Genomic DNA, 22,052 nt, shown 5'->3' with positions numbered 1-22,052 from the left:
GACTGCAGCTCAGGATCATTCAGACTTTCCTTGCTCTCACTGGAAGGTATTTCTTTTGAATTGGCTTACAGTAGCCCCTTTATTTGCCTCAAACAGGGCTTTTGGTGGATTTTTTTTTCTGCCTGCAGTTTGGATGAAAGAGAAGACGAGTGGATTCTCATACAGACCCGCTGAGGATCACCAAAAGGTATGGTTGAACAAAAAAGGGATGCAAATGGCCATATAAACCAATGATTTTATTTTGCAGAATGTTTTTTTTTTTTTTTTTTTTTTTTTTTTTTTTTTTTTTGTAGGCTGACAACAGAAGGGGCAAAGAGTTGAATGCTGAATTCACTGAAGGTATTGATTTCTGTTGTCTGCCTCAGCTTTTCTTATTCAGCACCAAGTTGCCTGCATAATAAAAAGCTAAAGCTGCATTTTGGCAAGGGTGGTCCAGTGTGGCAGGTAGGCTTGAAAACATCATTCCAATAAAGGGATCACAAAGCCATTATGAAAAGCAAGCCTGACTCATTCAGCTTGTTTTTATTAATCATGAGCACAACAAAAGGTGCTTACCTGGATCTTACACGGGGCCAAACAGGTAACGCATGCAAGTCAAGCCAGCTATATAAATATATTAAAAGCACTTCAATCAAACAGGTTCTTTAGGTTTGTGAACATGGGACACAAATATATAACATATAAAAAAGGACTGTATTATAGTGCTGCACTTAAGGAAATGAGGGGGGACTATGATATAGGCTGTGTCGGTCCTCCAATCCAAAATTTCTTGTTCTTGCTTCTTTCTCTCCAGTTTCCCAAACTTTTAAGGGCCAGGACCCGCAGAAATACACACTACACTAAATCACACACATCAGTTTAATAAGATTTGTGCTGCAACTGAGAATATTTAAGCTGTACATTCAAGGCCTAATATTATGGCCTCCCTAATATTCCCTTTAATTGTGCTTTATTCTAAGTGATGGTGAAATAAAACCTCTGAGGGGGTTCAGCCTGCCTGGGATTCCCTCTCATGGGACTCCTGAAGGTCCTTGAACCCCCAGTTTTGGGCATCTCCAGGCGCACTGGCCCTTTAAGGAGCTCCACTTGCGCACTCGCTTTTTTTTTTTTTCTCCTCCTCACCAGTGTGTCATTTTTCACTATGGCGAGGGAATAAACAAATAGAAAGAAGCGCGTAGCAGCAGTAGCGGTGAATACATCTCTCCTGTGCGCTTGGTGACTAACTACGCCATTATTAATAGTCCGTTGACCGGCGGTGTTTCAGCAGGGTGTGCTCTTGTTTTTCTCTTTTTTTTCTCGTCAGGACATGGATGCTGTCAGAGGGGAATAGCGATGAAAAGAGCGAAAATAGTTTGCCCGTCCACAGCCAGCACCTCTGTTGTAGCAGCCGGTGATACAGGCTAGCCGTACCCGGACCTCTTGCTCTTTTAACGGGGTTTTTGTCGCTAGAAAAAAAAATGGAAGAAGGCGATAACCGTGCGCCCCTTCGATAATAACACACTCCAGCTGCTTTTTTGCTTTTCCATATAGTTTTCTACCCTTCATTTCATTGTTTTTTTTCCCCCGAGCAACTCGAGTCGGCTATCATCAAAGATGCTTACAGGATCTAAAACCACGTTCAAAGTGAGGCAAATGGTCCCAGATATGAAGGTAAGCTCAAATTTGACACATTAGCCATTCAGCAGGGCTTTTCTTATATTGTTATCACTGTCACTGTGAAACCCATTGGTGCTTAACTTTAACAAAAAGGGCAACTAATTCAATATTGTGGCTCATTCTGGTGAAAAAGTACAGCTTTGATGAGCCAGCTTTTACAGTTTTTTTTTTTTTTTTTTTTTTTTTTTTTTGAAAATGCATGGCTGTTTTCTTCACTGTCTCTATTTATGTGCTGGAGGTTTACTAAAGCCCCCTTGTCTTCCTCTGTTGAGCCACCAAAACACCCCAAAGCGTCACCATGAAGCACACACAAGGCAAGTTATGATTTGTAAGGAAGTGGAGTGAAATGTCAAGTGTATTAAGTTTTCCGTTTTGTGATAAACTGTGTAACTCATCAACCACTCCTCATGTGATTAGAAACCAGGGTGGCCAGGAAGCAAGTAATGATACAGGAAGCAGCTACCATCATTCACTGTGCAGAGCTATAAATGCAGACAGTGAATTCAGGTGGTTTGCAGCGGACAGGATTAGAAACCTGCGGTCTCTCACCAGAGATCCTTCATAGAGAGAGTTTTTCAGTGTGGTCTCTCTCACTGTGGACTTCCCCGTGATATTTTTGTGCCCAAAACAGAATTGCAGCTTTACAAGGGAAAAACTGGGCCATGTCAGGCTGGCTGCAGTTTTATTTTGCCTGGAAAATAAAGGAGAAAACAATGCCACCACTATGTAAATGGAATCTTTGGCTCTATGGCATATTAATAGTGAAGGGTCGGTGAATGTCGGTCACTTCCTGTCACCTCTGATGGCCTCACTTGTATGAAAAGGTGGTGAATATTTTTAGCCAGTTTGAGCAGTTTCACTTCCATGAGCTTTAAAGGTTGCAAAATGTCACAGTGTGTTGCTCTGAAATGTCAATACGACAAAATATTTCCGCTATTGAGTTTCAGATGACTCTCCTGGTTGAACAGCACCTGAAAGGATACAGGTTAGGGCTCATTAGTTTGATAGACAGCACAAAGCAATGTGTGTTATGTGAATTCTTTCAGATCTGCCAATTCCTCTGGGCTCTTAGCGCTGTCTTTGTGTTGCCTGGATTTTTTTCCCTCCCTGGTTATTTTCAGCAGCCTCAGGGGGAAACGGTAACAGATGCGTCTTTACTCCACCCTCGGGCGCTGCTTGCATGTGGAGTTGGGGTGATGTGCACAACATCTGGCTGTCGCCATGGAGACAGCAGCGGGGAGGTGCAGGAGCTGTGAATGTGATTACGTCAGAATAAGATGTGCAGGTTTGCCTGCCCGCCTGAAATCATCACAGCCCTCCTGCACTGGAATCCCAAGTGCCCCGGTATGAGCAGTATGGCTGTGCCTATGATATGGAAATGTGGAGTGCTAGGCTGCACATATGATATGCATGAGCCACCCACACACTCTCCAGAGCTTCACTTTCATGAGCTTGTGTTGCTTCAGAAAACTGAATACAATCATAAGCTGAATTCGGACCAGACGACTTTGCGTCTTTCATGTATTTCTGGATGTTCTGTAATGTTGATCTCAGCCCTTTTGGGTGGCATAAACTGTGATCCTGAGAAGCGTAAAGGTAAAAACAAAACAGCAGTAATGCGTAAATGTAGAACACAGATGGTTAGGCCTAAAATTTGACAGTACAACCAGGCTCATTCAGGCTTATTCTGGCTGTTCCTATCCCCTCGAGTTCACTCTATCTGCATCTTTCAGCTGCCTTTGAAGCAGTCGGCATGAAAGGCTCCCAGCACAAAGCTCTACAGAAGCAAAAATGCCAGAGGAGGGCTCAGCTGAGCTCCATTCAGAGTGGCTGGAGATCCAGCCCTGATAGGAGTGGGCCAAAATGGTACAGACACCCACACCCGCTCCCACAGGACCTAGACGTCACATTCAGTACCGGCCCCTGCGCTGCCGAAGCTTCCCACACTGAAACTGACCACAACAATGGGCTCCTCTGAGCGCCAGAACGGATTTATGTCCCTTTTAGAGGGTGTATCGATCTTGGCGTTGGCTGATAATTAACCAGCGGCGCTATTCACTAGAGAAAGGGCTTGTTCTCACGGGGATAGGCTGTTTATCTGTTCTGAGTGTATGAAAACCCAGTTTACTGTAACTGTGCTGTCAGAGTGACTGACTGTCCAAACACAAATAATATCTCCAGCCTATTGTTAGCCCCAGAGGATGTCAACCTTTAGCATTAGATTTACATTTTACCCATTTAGCTGACACTCTCATCCACACTGACTTACAATTAGAGAGCGAGTATGCCCGTTTAGGCACAGAATGGTCTCTTTAACCACCGGCCCTCCCAGCTACGCTTTTAAAACAAGAAAGTCAGTGTCAAGTATTTCTGGACTCCACGAACAGGCGGCATACTGACTGACTGACTGATGAAAACTTGCTGTCAGGCCACTTTGTGTGTGGATTTGAGCCTGCGTGTGTGTGTGTGTGTATAATGGAAACAGTTCAGCAAAGTTCCAGTTGCGTTGCACTGGTTTCTTCTTCCTTGGCTTTTTCAAATCCAGTCTTTACAGTTCTACCCTCTGTTTAGACTACGGTCCCAACGTTCATCAAACACTGACACACCTTTTCAGCCGTCAGAGGTCACTCAGTCGACCTTTGAACCCTCCCTGCGCTGATGTCACTGCATCGGAAACTGCACAAACGCTCATTTCATTTTAGCATTAAGGGGAAAGGATAATGGCAATGCAGATATATAATCAGACATGAATTTTAGATCATTCAGAAGGGATATCATTAAAGCTGTTAATTATTTGTCTGTTGTGGGCCAAGTCTAGACCAATGCAGTTATAATGAATGGCTAACAGTATGGGAACTACTATAAATATTCCCCTGCCAAGCATTCAGAATGGGTAAGAACTTACAGTAGGGAGAGTTATGCAAATTGCTGCAGGGTACTTTGGAAAAGAGGGTTAAAAGCTGCTTATTCGCATGATGCAATAATTTTTACATTAAGAATTATGCATTAACCATAAGTATTCCCGCTTCATAAAACATTGATGCATTACTTTCCACTATACAGTATGTCTAAATCTGTTTCGGTCCTTGTGTTTTGCTCATATTGAGTCTGAAATGCAGCCCGTGGTGGAATGCAAGCCAATTATTGCATTTTTTATGCAGCTAGTAGGTAGTTACTTGTATATTTCCACTGAGTACCTCATTCCATTGTGAACTGTTGATTACAATCAGGCCTTTTTTGTTCTGTCCTTGGGGTTTTAACTCTCTGTGCAAGAATCTAGGCTATTTGATGTCAAGTTTACTGTTTCTGTTCTTGCAAATGCATTGCATCACTGGAGGCTTTCTTTGAGAGGAAAGAGAAGGACTAAAACCAAAGCCACAGGTCGCAGCTATCCAAAAACAGATTAGGGTTTCACTTCATCTTTCAGAAAAGAATTTGCAATATTTCAGAAGTGGCTCTGAAGAAAACGCTTCACAGTGAGCCCATCTTTAGCAAAACTACCTCATATCCTTATTTGTTTTTCTGAAGTCAATTCACAGCACAGCATGACTTTACCCATTCATGTGAGGAAATGAACAGCACAACACAAATAAACAGGCTATGAACCTTTTCAGTACAGCAAACAGCAGCTAAAGGCGCATGTGTACTTTACAAGCCCCGAGGAGAGCATAACTCTCTAACTAGCTTCCAAAACAGGCTCATTCTTGTCCTTCTGAACAACGGATGCTAAACCTCCACTATGCGCGGTTTATATGGTTTTGGGATTGCACTGCAAAAAAAAAAAAATGCCCTTCTTTTGAAGTCACTCAGCCTTGTTTGGAGTTTGAAACAGATCGGCCCAATTTTACGATATTTCCTCTGGAAAATTGTTTAAAAACTGATTTGTGGTGAAAACAAGTGCAATTATCTCACATTTTTGATTTGTCTCAGGTAGAATCAGATTTTAAGACACAATAGGAGATTAAATTATGAGATCGGGATGCAACACGAGACTACAATTCCTGCTGTGTGCCACAGAAACTTGGCCTAGTTCTTGGGGAAAGAAAGGTATGTTCCAGACCCAGGAACATGCACGCTTACTGCAGAAGTCTGGCCGCAGTAGCGAGGGGAAGCCATGAGCAATGGAAACTGCAATAGGCCTTGGCTGCCGTCCCTGAGGAGGAGGGGGTTGGCGAGTGGAGGAGGAGGGCAAAAATGAGGCAGGCATAGGGGAGAAGGAGGCAGTGAAAGTGATAAGAGCGGTGCAGCCAAAGCTACACAATGAAGCAAAAGTCAAATAGTGAAACCTCAGCAGAAACACAGCCCGAAAAATGTGGTTGTTTAGTGCTCTGGGACGGTGAGAGGTTTGGGGACAGCCTGGTTTGACTTTGGCCTCAGTTTTAGGTTTTGTCTAGACATTATCTCATTCCCCTTTCCTTATCTCTCTTGTCTGCTTGTCTGTTTTACCTGCGTAACGGTTTTAATGTCTTGGAGGAATGCCTGCAAGTCACCTGGATCATTCTACTCCATCCCATTTACTGTTCACAAGTATCACGCTCACTAATTTCACTCCTTTCACCCTTAACAAATTCAGTATAGCCTGATCTTCAGCCCTTCAGTGGTACTTCAGCTGCTATCTTGCGGTGTTATCTGGTCTGCTCACTTACCACCCAAAACCCTGAGGCACAGGTTTGTCAGCCTTGGCAACTTTCAGAGGACAGATCCAAGGAACTTGACTTATCAAAAGGAATAACAGCACAACATCTGAATCACCTCTGATGTTCTGAAGAAAGGGGATAAGGAATTCAGCTGTGGGTTTTCTGTGGGTGTTGATGGAGAGAAGGAGGGAACGCATGAGGCATTTAAAGCCAGATGGAAATAAAATGAACAATGCTCTGGCAAGCAGAAGCTAAGCCTTGTAAAACTTTAGTGTCCTGCCTTTATAATTTGAAAAAAACAGCAGCTTGTTTTTCACCGACGAAATTGCTAACTGAGTTCACGGGGCCTTTTCATTTGGTCAGTAAAATTGTTGGGATCACAACCCTATCCTGACTGGCTCGGGATAAACACAGCCTAATGTCTTCAAAGTGTATGATTTGAGGGGGAGCTGCACAGCTAGGATTGGCTAATCCCTGTAGTTTTATTACAGACTTTGGCGTTAGTTGACAGTTTGAAACCATTTTACCATGAGGTATTGAGTCAGATTTAGAAAATTGCCCTCATGACTCCATGTAGGAGAGCTTGTTCGTATCATCCGAGTGTAACTAATCATTATGATTGACTAAAACCCCTCATAACTGGTTTTATTGATTTATCCATGGCTTAGATAGCCACATGGGAAGGGGGGGGGGACCTTTTATTTAACTTTGCTTCAGCCAAATTCCATTGCATCAGCATCCAATTGAAAATGAAAGACGAATACAAGCTGACAGATATATGATTTCTGGAGCTATTCTCTAAATTATGCTAATGTGCTATTAAGAGAGCGTCAGCAGCAAACTGAAGAGTCTCTTGGCTCCTTTTATGGAGCAGCCAGACACTTTCACATGCAAGGAAAACAACCAGCTCTGAATGAGTGTGATTTTACTACCTTTTCAAGGAGCAAAGGTCCTCTTTGTTTAAATATAGCCTGTTTTTTTTATGTAGAGAGAACAGGCTTACAGTCTCAGGTTTTTCATTTGCATGCTGCTAACACAGAATTCAGTGCCGCCACCACTAAATTGGTAGGATAACATAGGCTTCTGAGTGGATTCATTATTGTGTTCACACATCCTTGCTGACTCAAAGAAATACCAGTATTATATGATAAATCGGGTGCCTGAAATGAAATATAATGATGAATAGCTGCATTGTGGGCCCAGAAGAATTGCTGAGAGAGTAGTTTGAGTCTCCGTAATGTACACTTTTCTTGGATGTGAACTCAAGGCCGTGTCTCTATTTCTGTACAAGGCTAAAGCTTGTTGACCACCTGTATAATCACACCCTCTTTTCACAGTGCATGTCTTGGCGTATTATGTGATTTCAGCCCGATAAATGTAAATGGCGTTCAGCGGGGGGTCGCTGCAGAGCTAAGTGGATCCATGTGTGCCAGTAAGCTCGCAGTCTGGATATCGTAACCTCTGTGGTTCTGTGGGATTGGCCTGTGCCGGCAGAACAGACTGAAGTACTTGAGACTTCATGGCCATCATACAGAAATGAGCAGCAACATGGAAACTGCGAATCATGGAGCATTGTGCGGTCGGCTTTGTCTTTGGGAACGGGGCCGCTGAGAAGACCTAGGCTTTGATGAGAGAAGCAGGCTGGGACGACGAACTCGATCAACAAGAACACATATGACATGCATATGGCTTTGACCATGTACTGATTTAGTTGCACAGTCAACCTCTTGCATAAACAGTTTGACGTGCTTGTGACATAGGTTAAATACTTCATTTCAAAAGACCCTTGCTTAAAGATTCAGGGCAAGATTGCACAATTCAGCGAACTCACTCAAGTTCCATCAACTCTGTCTCTTTTTTGGTACTGTTACAGACTTTGCTTTTCACTGTCAGCAAAAGTTAACTTGGCTACTTTGTATAATGCACTATCAGCAGTATGTAATTTGCTGTGAAGAACAGGATGGCCCCGGTTTTCATATGTAAAATATGATATGTAAAATGGAGGAAGTCCATTCTGAAATGAGGGCTTAGGCAATGCTAACCTCAACTCTGTTTCCGTCACAGGAGAGGATGCTGAGTCAAAGTGGGCTAAACGCAAGGAGCCGAGACATGTTCGGACTACGCTGCCTGCCTGGTAGGAATACACATATTTGAGCTGACATATTTGTGATATATGAGTGTTTTTAAACACACCCTTCAGATATAGTGTAAGTCCTTAGAAAAATTCTTTGGGTGGTAAATAACTGTTTTATATGTTTACTCTGCAGAAAGGTTAATAAACTATTCAAAATGGCTCTAAAGCACCTCTACCTCCTAATTCTCAGTATGTGTGGATCTATAAATATGTAAATTTGCAATACCCTCCCTGCTCCCTACATCCCCGACTGCCTCCCCTCAGGTAAACTAGCTGCTAAACACCACGTCACCCCGTGATGACAACAGACAACATTGGTGAAACACACAGCGATATGTTTGAGCCTCAGTCAGACTCTGACTCAGGCCGTGTCCACACTAAGCTGGTTAAATCCAAAAATGCAGTTTTGTCCTATCCACATCACAATTGCGTTTTCACACTTTTGCAGACCTTTCCTCAAAAACCCACCATCCACACTGAAACACCTGAAAACACATATGCATAAGCATTCACTAGATCACATGATGATCTAACGACATCGTTTTCAGAAAACCAGGCCAACATTTTCAGATTTGTACACTTTGGAGACCATTTATGAAAAGCTGCGTTTTCATGGGCAGAAAATGACGGTTTGCTGTGGATGGAAGATGAAAACAGAGGAAAAAAAGACATTCGTTTTCAAATTTGCCCGGCTTAGTGTAGCAGCAAAACACAGCAGAGATTGATTGATTGATTGATTGCTTGATTGATCTTTATTGTCATTGTATCACAATACAATGAAATTTTGTTTGGAGAAATCCACTCCAGATAGCAGCAATAATAAATAAATAAAGTGCCATAAATATAAATATAAAAGGTGAAACAGTGAAAAAACACAGCAGTTATTACACAGAGTCCTGCAGTTATTGCGTTATTGAGTCCGGTGTTGTGCTGAGACATGATAACTGTGTGTGTGTGTGTGTGTGTGTGTGTATGTGTGTGTGTGTGTGTGCGTATGTCAAGATTTCTGCAGTGTGTCCACGGCTCTGGGGAAAAAGCTGTTGTGGAGTCTATTTGTGCATGTGCTGGGGGTTTTTAGACGCTCACACTGAGCTGAAAGCCTTTTGTCTTTGCTTTAATGCCAATCAGGACTCAGACAAACCAAATATTGTCTTGACATTAGCAAAGGCGTTGGCTATTGGGGATCCCTCTGAACATCAGTGATGTCATCATCTGTCGGCACAAGCCTCGTAGATGATGATAGGTTCTAGGTTCATTTGTGATGTTGTAAATTGTGCTTGCATGTGCATGGCACAATACCAGATTTCAGAGAAGCAAGGACAGGCCTGCCCTTCAGTGGAGGAATGTGAAAACCGTGCTTAAGTGGCAGATTTGGCACCAGTACCAATCTGTAAAGTCAAGGCCGAGCTTCCAAGAGTATTAAAACAAGAAAGAAAACCCATTTTTGAGTAGAGACGGCCTTTTAGTAAGAATTGCCGTGCCGTATCATTTACTGCTCCACAAATCCACACACTTTGGCCTTGTGTTGACTAAACTGGCTGTTGCCGGCGTCACTTTTGATGAGTCTTTCTTAATCGGTGTTTTACTGCTTCACACCACATGAATCCAATCAGACTCAGCCAAGGATATCAAACATGTCTGGAAAAAAAATTGCATCTGGCTATAATTTCCAGTCTTTAGCTAGTTCACATTAGTTTTACACCGATCTGAAATCCTGCTACCATCCGGGACTTGAGCTTAGCTTAAAAAACCCAAAATTTTAGTCCTGTGCTCTGGGCTCTGCAACCGTCCCAGGTAATTATCGACTTCGGCTCCGATTTGCAGAGGTGTGAACGGGTCAGCTGCTAAGTTGCGACCTGTAGGTGCAATGCTACAGAACATGTTCTGGATTTTAGATTTTAAACTACCAATAAATCACAATCTCTTGAATTGATTCTGCTCATGCAAACCATATCAACCATATCCTGTCATTTTTAAGCAGATAGTCCCAGGTTTAAAAACAAAAACAAAACAAGAATAACAATATCGATAATAATAAGGGGCAAAATCCACTTTCTAGGTGTACACATGGTTTAAAGGACAGTTTGGATTGGCATTAAAATCATCCAGTGTCATCTTAGCTGGCACCCGTAAGAGACCCCCCCCCCCAGGTTTGGCTGCCTTAAAAATCACACCTCCTTTTGCCCAACTATTAATAACCCTGCTGCAGAGACACTGTAGCCAGCGAAGTCTGCCAGAGGTTAGCCTTCTTAGCCGAAGTGATAATCTGCAGCCCGTGTGAGAGCAGTGCTGGTTCACTACAGAGTGCAGGGTTACAGATATTCGGTGGCGCTGCAGTGTAGGCCGGGTCCTCAGTCTGGCTCAGGTCTTACTCTTGTGTCAGCAAGACGCTGCGGCGGGAGCTTTACCAAAGAATGCCGGCAGACCAGCGCGCCCCGTCCCGAGACAAGCTAATCTTTAACGGCGCATATCAGCAGTTATTCACAGCACTCCGCACCAGAGCTCAAGTGTTAGATTATGTGCAGATTTGAGTGTGTGTTTTTGGTGGAGGACTGGGTGTGAGGAGGGGTTGGGGATGACTCTTTGACTCTTTTCACTTTCAGTTCACCTCCACCTTGCGGCTGCTCAAACACTCACTCACACACACGTACACACACACACACACACTTCCTTCCCTACTTCATTCACTTACCCAGTCTGATTTGTTTTCCAGCAGTGTGTTTTTTATCGAATATTTTCCAGCCTCTGGTGGACCTTGACAAGGCACACAGAGATCCTATTCTTAGCTGTTAACATTTCCCTGTGAAATTTGGACTGTCTTTATTTCTCCTCTTTTCCCCTGCTGGCTTTCAACTCCATCTGCATTACTCCTCTGTTACCTCTCTCTCTTTCTTTGTGCCTTTCTCTCTCTCTCTGTTTCTCTCTCCCTCCATTCCAGACAGATTAGAAACACAGCTGTCCATGTGAACCTGTCTTAAATTAAGGCAGAGAAGAAGACAGATGTGGATCGGCGGCTCTGTCATGCTTTCTCACAGTCCTCATTGCCAGTATGCATTGAGAGTTAATGGCACTGTGATTCGTCTGTGAGATAAAATGCATATCAGTCTGTTGACTGTGTGTTCCATTTCATTGTGTTGGATGCCGATTCCTGGCGAGCAAAGCCACCCTTTGCCTCTGAGCACATTTTGTACAGAGGCGAAGTCAAAGTCAGAGTGTTGTGGCAATTTGTGAGAACACGTTCACTTTCACAGACACAAAGGAGCCGTGGGTCATTATTACCGCACCGGGCGAAAGGGCTCACGTTACACTACCTGTGGACTCTCTCCCTCGGCCTCTACTAAATACACACATGCACACGCACATGTAGACACTGTTAAAAGGCATGTGTCATGTGTTTACTCTGTGGAAACACGCGTATGTTTGTATTTTTCACATTAACAAAGACTCTTATCGACAGTGCTGTTGTTGACATATGGTTTGACGTTGCCGGTAACGTAAGTTGTGTTTAAAGTGTCCCAAACGTCAGCTGTCCCAGACTGCTTGCACGGATCCACTGAAAACAATTATTTAAGAATACACGTGCAAAAATATATATATGTGCTGAGAGTAGCTGCCGCCCTCCCGGTGTGTATGGGTGCTGCCTGACGTTTACCGCGTTCTCAGGTGACATCGGGACACAGGACCGCAGAAACCGAGCCGGGCTGCGGGAGGGCAGACGGGTCAAGGTAGCGCAAGCAGCCATAGGTAGATCATGTACCTTTTGAATGCTGCTGAATGGGTGGGGGAGGGGGTATACTGCCAGGACCCCCTTCGGAGCGACTTCACAATCCCCTTTCGCCGCAGTCTTATGTTACCGCAGGATTTAACGGCTGTCAATCACTTGTTTGCCTCGTCGAGTGATGGACATGAGACGCGAGCATCAATGTATACTTAGGTTTCGATTTTGACTTTGAAAGTGGTGTTGGATTTTCTTCGCCGTTTAGATTTTGAATGGATTTTAAGGCTTTGGAAATGTATAGTTCACAGAGGGCATGACCCTGCTGTTTGGAGCGTCATTTGAAATGCACCGTCCAAAGATTTACAGCTTAACTCAATGACCTGAGCAAAAAAATAAATAAAAAAATTAAACTAGCGAAGCAAGTTGCCAGCAGAGTGATTTTGAAATAAGTTGATTGATGAATCTCATTCTCAGATATTTTCAGCGAGATGTCTCAACCCACTTGAAGATTTTTTTTTGTCAACTTTTTTAAAAGAATACTTTGGCCAAAAACTATTCTTTTGCATCATTTGCTTGCACCGAGTTGTCTTGAGTGTCTGATGAAAAAGGGGAATGAGGATTTCAAAACCGTGGCCACTTTAGTTAGCGTGGAGCTGACTGGTGACTTCGACGAACAGCAGCAGAAAGGATATGAAAACATCTGTTTCAACTTCTCAAACTGTTTTTGCGTAAAAAAAAGACATAATATGAGTTGAAATGACTCGAGACAGGCTTTTTTTTTTTGCAGTGTATATATATGACTTGACCGTACATAACCTCCTCCAAGTCGCCACTCTCCCTCCCAATCGGTCGAGGAGGGCAGAAAGCTCCAGCTCTGCACGCATCCCAGATGAAAATGAGGACCAAATGTGGACGAAAACAAATAAAACGGAGTCTGAGAGCATGTGGTTCGGATCACACTCATCTGTATTCGCTCAGGCTGATTCTCCAGGTCGCTCACTCCTCATTTCCAACAGCCACTGACCACAAAATCAACAGGAGAAACTGAAATGCTGAGGAGGAAACTCAAACTGAAACTTAGCCATTAAAATGAAGAAACCTATATGCAGACCTACAGTATATAGGAATGTTTGGTAATGGCATTTGAAATAGTGTTGACAATCAATACATTGCAACTGGTTTTCATAGGCACATATGCTAAAACAGTTAATTGAATCCTCAACGATATTTGCAATATTTGACCTGACAGGCCCTTTACTCGGCACGTTTACGCAATCTGAACTGTGACAGGTTCTGTCTCACTGCCAGGGTCCTGCTCTCACTGCACACAGCCTTCAAACTCGCTCAAGAAAGACCAGCATCATTGTGTATTGATTTATGTCTTAAAGCTACAATATCCAGGATTTCAACTTGACACAGGAAGTGTCCTGTCATTTCCGCCCTCTTTCCCACTAGTTGGACAGCTTCCCAGCCCGGCGCTTGTCAGTCATTTTGATGAGCCGTCTACCTTGAAACAGCTTCTGTCCTGAGGCTGAGGGAACCTGCGCGTGTAAAGCCACCGCAGCTGCTGAGGGAGCACACAGCAGACACAGGGAATGCTGATGCTCACCTGTGTTTTTGAATGGGTTTTGTCAGCTGCATGTTTGGCTCCACTCTTTGTCACCTCTCGCTGTGCTTGATATCCTTGTCTATATGACGCACACACACACTCACACAACAAAAGGTGTGGGTTTGTGAGTGCGTGATCAAATTGTTCCAACTGTGTGAGGCACATGCAGTCCAGCTCAACTTTAATCACCGCTGTAAACTCATACGCTAGCCATTACCAAGGAGCCAACCTTTGTAACTATAGCAACAAACAACTTAGGCATTAACTTGTGTGAAGTGAACTATATCAACCATTAGCCACCACACCCTCCTCCATTTCTAAAATCCCAGTTTCTTCAGAACTGTTTTCCTAGAAATTAACACTGGCAGAACATTAACACCAACGCTGAGCTGAGCCAAGCAAATTTTTGTGCAAACAGACGTATTCGATCCATTTCTGCAAATGCACAATCTCTGCTGCTTGATTTAGGGGAGCATAGCACTCCCTAAATTAATTATCTCTCCACATTTTTTTATTGTAGTCAAGTGGCCATGGTATAAGCAGTTTAATCCACTCCAAGCTGTGTGATAAAGGGTTTTATCTCTTACATAATATATCCTATTTATTCTTATTATCAAAAGTTGCTTGTAGCAGCTTTTGATAATGGGAAATCATTATAAGTATACCATAATACGTTGTTAGTGGAGAGCACATTGTCGCTCCCCTGGGATTGGTGCGGTCTTAACAAGATAATAAAACAGTTTCTGCCATTAAAGGACGCCTGTCTTGTTAACACTTGTCCAGCTGACTCATGCTGTATCCAACTACCTGCTAGAACCAGTGCACAAAGTGCCAGAAGTCTCCATTCCACAACTTCCTCCTCCTCCTCCTCCTCCTCTCCTCTTAAGCTCTCTCCTCTGCAGGCTGCGACACCCGAGGAATGTTTTCGGCTCCATCGCACCCTAGGGAGACATTAAAACGAAGCATGCAAAGCCACAGATTGTTTTTTTCTGGAGAAACAAGCGCACAACAAGATTTCACTTGTTCTCTAAGTCTGCTGTAAGCATCTTAAATATCTGTGCCTAGCTCATGTGTGATGTCGACTTTTAATTGATAAGCACAAGCCCAAGGTTGTCTCACTTGGTTTTAGAGGCTGAGGTCGGCTTAAGTATAATCACAAGACACACCCAAAGACTTCTCTTTATGCTGTAGCTGTTTTTCCCCTAGGCTTTACATAAATCTCTCCCTTTCTGCTTCTTGTGTAATCGGTAAAATTATGGTGATGGAAGCAAAGGCTCTCATTGCAACCACACTTCCTTTTTCTCAAACAGCATAAACAAGCTTTTCATGTATAAAATGACTGTTTCCTGTTTGTACTTTCGTTATTCCCCCAAAATAGTCATCTGGGTAAGAGTGAAAAGTAGCAGCCTGCAGAGGTCCAGCTCCGCTCCGAATGGTAATTGAATTTTTCTGTCATTCTCAATTGGAAGGACTTGCTCCTTCCTCCCACATTTGCTGTGAAGGAATTTCATGTTTCTGCAGAATGTTATTTTGGTTTTGAGCCGTTTTCTGGCGTTCCGTGAGTGAAATGAAAACATTTTTCCCTGTCATGCGTCTGGCCAAACACTTCTCTTGTCGGGGACAAAAAGGCCATTTTCTCCACCTCCGCTCTATCCCGGACTCTGTTGCCATGACAACCCCCTGTCTAGCTGGCAGAGGCTTTGTATTCCTGCGGGAGACCGTCACAAATGTGCTGTCTCACTGCTGCGTGCGTGTGTGTGCGTGCGTACACACACACACACACACACACATTTTGATACTTTTTTTCCTTTGAGAATGTTTATGCCCATCTCTGTTTGTGTGAGAGAGATCTGTCTGGGTGAAGAAGGTTTGTTTTTGGAAGCATTGTACTGGAATTCTCAACGCCTCTTCAGTTTTCCTTTTCCACTTTACCAAGTATGAGGATTCACTCTGAGCAGTGTCAGTATTCATGATGCGTCGCGTGCCTACAGTACGTACAGCAGCATGTCAAACAGAGCAGAAACACAACCGCCCCCTTGTTTTGTGGCCCAGGTTGTGAAAGGGAATTTCCCATTTACTCTCTGCACACACATTTCAGAAAATTCCAGATAAAATTTCAATATAAAGGTTGCTCTGAGTGATTTTTTTTTTTTTTTTTTTTTATGAGTCAAGGCAGCAGTGTGTCTCTGCAAGCTATTTCTAATGGATTTCTGAAAACAATTGGAGCGTGTGAATTCTGGGAGGTAAAGCAAACCTGCAGTAAGACAGACTCTTGACCGTAGCAAATACACCGATGGCTTCAGACTCCTCATAGACATTAATGGGTTCACCCTTGAAGTTGCAATGGAATGAAAAACGTGAACGCAAATGAATTGACTAAATTTCGATTTGTCATTTTTTGTAATGGCAAATTTCCACTATTTACACATCCTGGAAAACAGTGTATGTTAAATGGTGACTTCATGCTAAACCAGTAGCAATAAAGCCATCACATTTTCGAACAATCCCACCTCCAGCTATCAAATAAACCTGACCTTTCTCCATAAATGATCTCCTATTAGTTTACACTAATTTAAGGACGCAAGAGCCTCTTAAAAATGCCTTTTTTCATTGATTGACTGATACAGGAACACATATAGTCAGCCTGATAGCTCATGATAAGTCTGCAGGCCCTTAGACCATTAATAATTATGGCTCATAAAAAAAAAAAAAATCCCACAAGAAAAATGAATAGTAGATTTTCTTTCAGAGTGTTGCATTATACAGCAAACATATCATAATATCATACAAACTTTGGTGTAATGTTGATTCAGAGCATTTAGCCCAAGTTACTGTCAGCCCTGAAACGGTGCCTTTCTTTTCTGCTTTGCTTTCCGTTTGTTGTCGTTCTTTGTGAGACCCCGGCCTCAAGTTTCCGACCACGAGCAGCATTCAGTTCTCACAGTCGTAAAACCGCTCATCCACTCGACTTAAGCCACTGGAGGGACATAGTTTCAGCTGTTTAAGGGTGTTTGTTCCACCCACTCCCAATCCTCTCCGTAAACATCCACGCTGAGGTTTGTCTGCATTTACACTTCCTGTTATATACACCCACTAACACTCCCCGCACATGCAGACACACGCTCCACCGCATAGTTTTACACAGATGGTCGTGCAAAAATGCCTTGATGAAACATGCGCCAACCCCAAGCCCACCAGCCGCTCACCGCACCCCAAAACCCCATCCTGTCGCCGTAACCTCTGCACTGCATCTCCCATGTGTCCCCGCCAGGCGAGTGTGTGCTCCAGAGGGCCGTTTTGGTGAGGAAGAAGCTGACTGCCAGGGAGGGAGGAGGCTGGCTGGCCGGTACCCTCTTCTGCACCCATTTCAGAGTGGCCTTCGTGCCCCAGGACATCCCCAAACCTGACGTGAGATTACGATACATGACATTTTGTTATGGTTGTATAATGACTGTCTGTCTGCTTTGTTCTCACTGTCTGTGCCTGTGACTGTGACATTTTAGTGTAAAATACTGGCAGGACTGGTGTGATACATCGATATTATGGCTACAACTGTTTATATATTAATTCATTTATTTATTGGCCAATTAGGATATTATTTTCTGATAAATCAATCAATCATTTATGTGAAGTAATAATAACAAAGGCTTATAGTCCAAAAAAACAACAAAAAATGAATTGTAAAATGATATGGACGGATCTTAGTGAAGCTGTCAGCAACAAATTTTTGGGACATTTACTCAGTAAACAATTAAAACAATTATTAAATTGAGCAGAATTACATTATAATTGGTAAAATAAGTTGGCTAATTGATTAACTGATCTGCAATAATTGATTTTGTGATATTAGACGAGATATCATCTGTGATTTTGGATATCATAATATGGTGGTTTAGTATAAGCACTGTCTCTTTTTGGTTAAATTACAGTAAAGTGATTCAGTTTTCTAAATGTGTAAGGCTGTAGTGTCTGTTCTGCTTTTTGCCTCTTTCTCTGTAATCATCATATCCACATTACTGATGACTGTATATAATATCTTATGAATTGGGAAGGCCCTATGAAGGCACCAGTAATCATCCCTATCATCAAAATATCAATGTTGAGATATTCAGTCAGAAAAATTTGTGATAATTGATTTTGTCCATGAAGCACAGAGTTAAGTCTCTGTACTTTCTTGCATATTATACTAAGCATTGTCAGTGTTTCAGTGTTCATAATCTCAAAACTTATGGATTTATATTCCCTCTGAATAACATTCACGATGCAGGACAACGCCGACCCGGTGCTGTTGGGGGATCATGATGTGGCTTTGGCGTCCATAGAGAAGGTCGTGGCTGGTAAGTAAAACCTCATGCTCACCTCTGTACATGTGACCAGCTGTGGGATTTTCATTCAATATCTGACCAGAGGTTGTCAGCTGATATTGATCACAGTTGCCTCATTTCCCTGTTTGCCAGTGAGTGTGTATTGGCTAAAGCTGAACTGGTGGGTCCGTGTCAACATCCCTATTTGTCCCTCACAATCCAAGAGTGGACATGATTTCTGAGCCTCTACTGGCCTGTTTTGAATAATTGATTTTGACACAAGGGTTTGGTATTATGAATATAAACCTGATTGGTCCACCGTAGCGCCACCACTAGGCCAACAGGGCCCTTGGGTCTTGTTGCAGTATCATTTCACTCAAGGCACGATCAATATCTCAGACTCTGCTGGGTCAGATTTGATGAACTATTGGGCAATATGATGTTTTTACATTGATTTTTAACTTGTAAATGAAACTGAGATGAGGTTGCTTTATATTTGAGATCTGGCTTTTTCCAAAATCACATGCAAAAATACCCCCCCCCCCCAAAAAAAGACAAAGGTTATTTATTTGCCTATCAGCACAGTTAACAAGATTGTGCCAAGTTGTTCCTCCATCATTTTTGACATTTATGAGTTATAATGAAGATGCTGGAATACTGAAGTGAGGCTTTAAATTATTTATGTGTTGTGGTTGTGAAGTCCCAGTGCAGCATAATTTCAGACTGATTGCTTATATTATCAGCGAGTGGTCTTGGATCCGGAAGGGCTTGCTGTTTTTGCCTGGAAATGGTGGGATGGTTAAGCAATGAAAGCACTTCACTTGGATCATGACTGAAATTCAATTAGGCAGCATAATATGAGGATGCTTCAGCAGCACTTCAATGAGAAGGCATGTTGAGTAGTATTTTGGCTCCTTGCAAACTTAATGAAAACCTGCTTAGGCCCCTCTGGCTGCCTGCCCGTTGGTCTCTCTCCAAATGGGTCTTTTTTTCATCCTTGATTAATTAGAGTCTTTAATTCCCTCTGTGTTGCAGTGGGCCCGTCCAGGACCAAGCTGGTCACTCCCAACTCCTCGCTCAAGTTCACTCCGGAGGAACTGGTGCTTTACTGCAGGGACCTGCGAGTCATCTGCTTCCTCTTTGACCGACTCACTCCTGAGACACAGGCCATAGAGGTGTGTGTCCGTCAGACAGTTTTAAGGTTTTATTGATCATGTGTAAAGCACAGCTGGGTCAGGACAAAAGCTTCATCACAGACCTGAGGACTAAGTCCGGGGTTGTTGTTGTCCTGTTTGCTGTAAATATGTGGGCATGGAAAGCCCTCTGTGACTTTAAACAGTGATATTGAGCTTTAAATACACTTGAACTTGAAACTGAACTTGAACTTCACCGTCCCTTATGAGCTGAAGTACAACCTGAGATCCTCAGGCAAGGCCGTCCTGACCGATCTGTCGTCTAGGTTTTAAGTAATTTGCTCAAAGAAAATCTTGCTACTGTCTACCACCGGTTTATAGAGTACATTAATTAATTCATGCCAAATTAATTAAAACTTACATTAGCTGTTCTAAACACCTGGTGGCAGGAAGATGTTACCCAGGAGAAGTATTCTGGTGCACAGGAGGTGATGTGTTATACATCTCCAGCAAAAGCACCTGGAACATCTAGCCGTTTTGAAGGGAATAAAAAGAGAAAGCACTGTGTTAAACTGAATCCCAGCACACTTCTGGGCAAGATATTCCAAGAAGTGCAAGTGGTTAGAAAAATCACTGCACCTCCTGCCCATTTGCTAAAACAGCCTTGGTATGACAGCTGCAATCCCCTGACCCAACCCAAACACGAACTTAACTCTTGTGTGCCTGTCTTCCTCACAGCTGTATGGGGATTCAGGATAAGACAGAAGAACTTGGTAGAAAGCTTATTTTGCAGTGATACTGATGGAAAATGAATGCCTTTATCACCAGAAAATCCAAGCAAAAGTCTGGGAAGAATAGTTCAGAAACATCACAGGGAATGACCAAAGATGTTGTCAAAGTAAAAAAAAAAAAAAAACAGGATTGTGTGAATTACCACTTTGACTGAAGTTAACTTGGGTTTGGCCGTCAGGATACTGAGACTGTTGAACACTCTGCCTAACTGGAGCTGGCTAATTTGGGATTTTCAAATTTACAAAAAAAAAAAAAAAAAACTTTGACTTTGCAATGGAATGAAAAACGTGACTTTATGGTATATTTGATCTTTTTGTAAAGCACAAAATCTGCTTTTAGAAAAATCACACATACTGTACGTAAATAATTTTAGTATTATTGTTGACGTTATACAGTATGCGTGTAGTAGCATCGGGGCTGGTGTGTGTGTGTGCGTGCAAGCCTATCTCTCAGTGTGTTTGTTTAGGCTAAGATCCAGGGCTTTGGTTGCTGTCATACATCAATTCTTTTGTAGCCTGAAGCCATCTGCCCAGAGAAGCTGATCTGTGCCATACGCCATTGATCTGGCATTGGAGGGCCTCGCGCTGAAAGCTGATGACTTTTGTCATGTTGATGGGCTCACTGTCCTGTCCCTCCTCAGATAACCTACACCATTGCCAAGACATACCAGCCTCTCAAGCCAGGGACTGTCCTGTCCTTCCAAAACGCTGCCCTTGGGAGTGTGGGTGAGTAGCTTAATGTATGCACCGACATGCACACAAATCCATCTGATCCACCAAAGCACTGATAGACTATCTGTCTTATCAGTCTGTCTGTCTGCCTTGTCTGCCTGTCTATCTGCAGCACTGGTTCTCAAAGAGAGGTGCGGAGATTCCAGACAAATTAGGGATAGTTTAATTTACAGGCCACATATTATTCTCTTTTCATGCCGTAGTTTTTAAATATGTTAGGTTTTGGTGTAAGAATAATGTTTTTCCATAACATTTTGCAAATAAACAGGTTTATTAGATGAGGGTGCATGGCAGGGCTTTGTGATAGAGAAGAGTCATTTTTGTTTTGCACACGGGACTTTTCTCGTCTGGCCCTACCACACCTACTGATAATGTCTTCCTTATAATCCCATCCCAACAGCAACTATCCCGTTGTCACACTGCATCCCGCTGACAATGGAATTGCTAAACCTCAGTTGCCACACCCTGCGTCCCTGTGCTGGGTGCTGATGGCTGCATTTTGTATTGCGTGCCTTTGATTGATGAAAATACAGCCCTAAGTCCTCACAGGCAGTGGGTGACAACAGCAGCTACTCTTATTCAAAGGAGGTAAACCTGCTGACTGGAGGCTTCCCATTGGATGTATCAGTTCAAATACTTCCCAGAATTGGGGGATTTTAGCAATTACTTAGAGTCAACAATACCATTTTTTAATCAGTGGAACCTTTAAATTTAATGACTCAAGCCAAATAAAATTGAAGCAATTTCCACATTAGCCATACTTTATCATATATGTACATAGAGGAACATTTGCTATAGCAGTGCACCTTTAATTTTGTAGTTATTATGCCAGGCTGAGAATTTATAAGAATGGGTCTTTTAATCAGAGATTTCAATCTCACCACTATTATCTTGCCATATGCATTGTAGGCACTTACAAAAGTCAATAAATCTTTCCATATGGGTGGTCTTTGGAGAAGAAAAGTCATCATATTGGATCTGTAGTCTTATGTGGGTCTGTTTGGTTATTTGTGACATGAAAACATTTCCACAGTACCCATGAGTCAATCTGCCGGTCTGTCTTTGCCGTTCTGTTTATTTATGCGCATATTTTTGATCTGTAATAAATATTCATTGAAACAGCAGAGCTCCTTGAATGTGAGGACCAAATGTCCACATGAGTCAGAGATGCAGCATGTATCTGTGAGTCATGCGCCCTGCCTGATTTCTAAAGCCTTCATCACTTCCCCATGTGAAAGCAAGTGCAGAAACTGCAATGCCTTGCTCCAAAAACAGTTTTATTTAATACAGAATGATCACTGCTCTCACTTTAGCTTTCACCCAATCGAGCTCCAGAGA

The 22,052-nt window shown here is 42.8% G+C and overlaps 1 protein-coding gene across 1 annotated transcript in view; it reads left to right on the top strand.

Annotated features, from left to right (window-relative positions):
* The first annotated feature begins 1,161 nt into the window (after nt 1–1,161).
* Nucleotides 1,162–22,052, top strand: part of mtmr11 (myotubularin related protein 11) — a 42,535-nt gene continuing 21,644 nt past the window's right edge. Inside the window, exons 1-6 of the mRNA XM_030072745.1 lie at nt 1,162–1,650; nt 8,358–8,427; nt 17,026–17,162; nt 18,022–18,091; nt 19,094–19,233; nt 20,624–20,708. Coding sequence (XP_029928605.1) covers nt 1,594–1,650; nt 8,358–8,427; nt 17,026–17,162; nt 18,022–18,091; nt 19,094–19,233; nt 20,624–20,708 — 559 coding nt within the window. The 5' untranslated portion in view covers nt 1,162–1,593. The remainder of the gene's footprint in view (nt 1,651–8,357; nt 8,428–17,025; nt 17,163–18,021; nt 18,092–19,093; nt 19,234–20,623; nt 20,709–22,052) is intronic.

The sequence above is a fragment of the Myripristis murdjan genome, chromosome 16 (assembly GCF_902150065.1).
Source record: "Myripristis murdjan chromosome 16, fMyrMur1.1, whole genome shotgun sequence".
In the NCBI taxonomy this organism is placed as follows: domain Eukaryota; kingdom Metazoa; phylum Chordata; class Actinopteri; order Holocentriformes; family Holocentridae; genus Myripristis; species Myripristis murdjan.
This window is presented reverse-complemented; position numbering and strand designations above follow the sequence as displayed.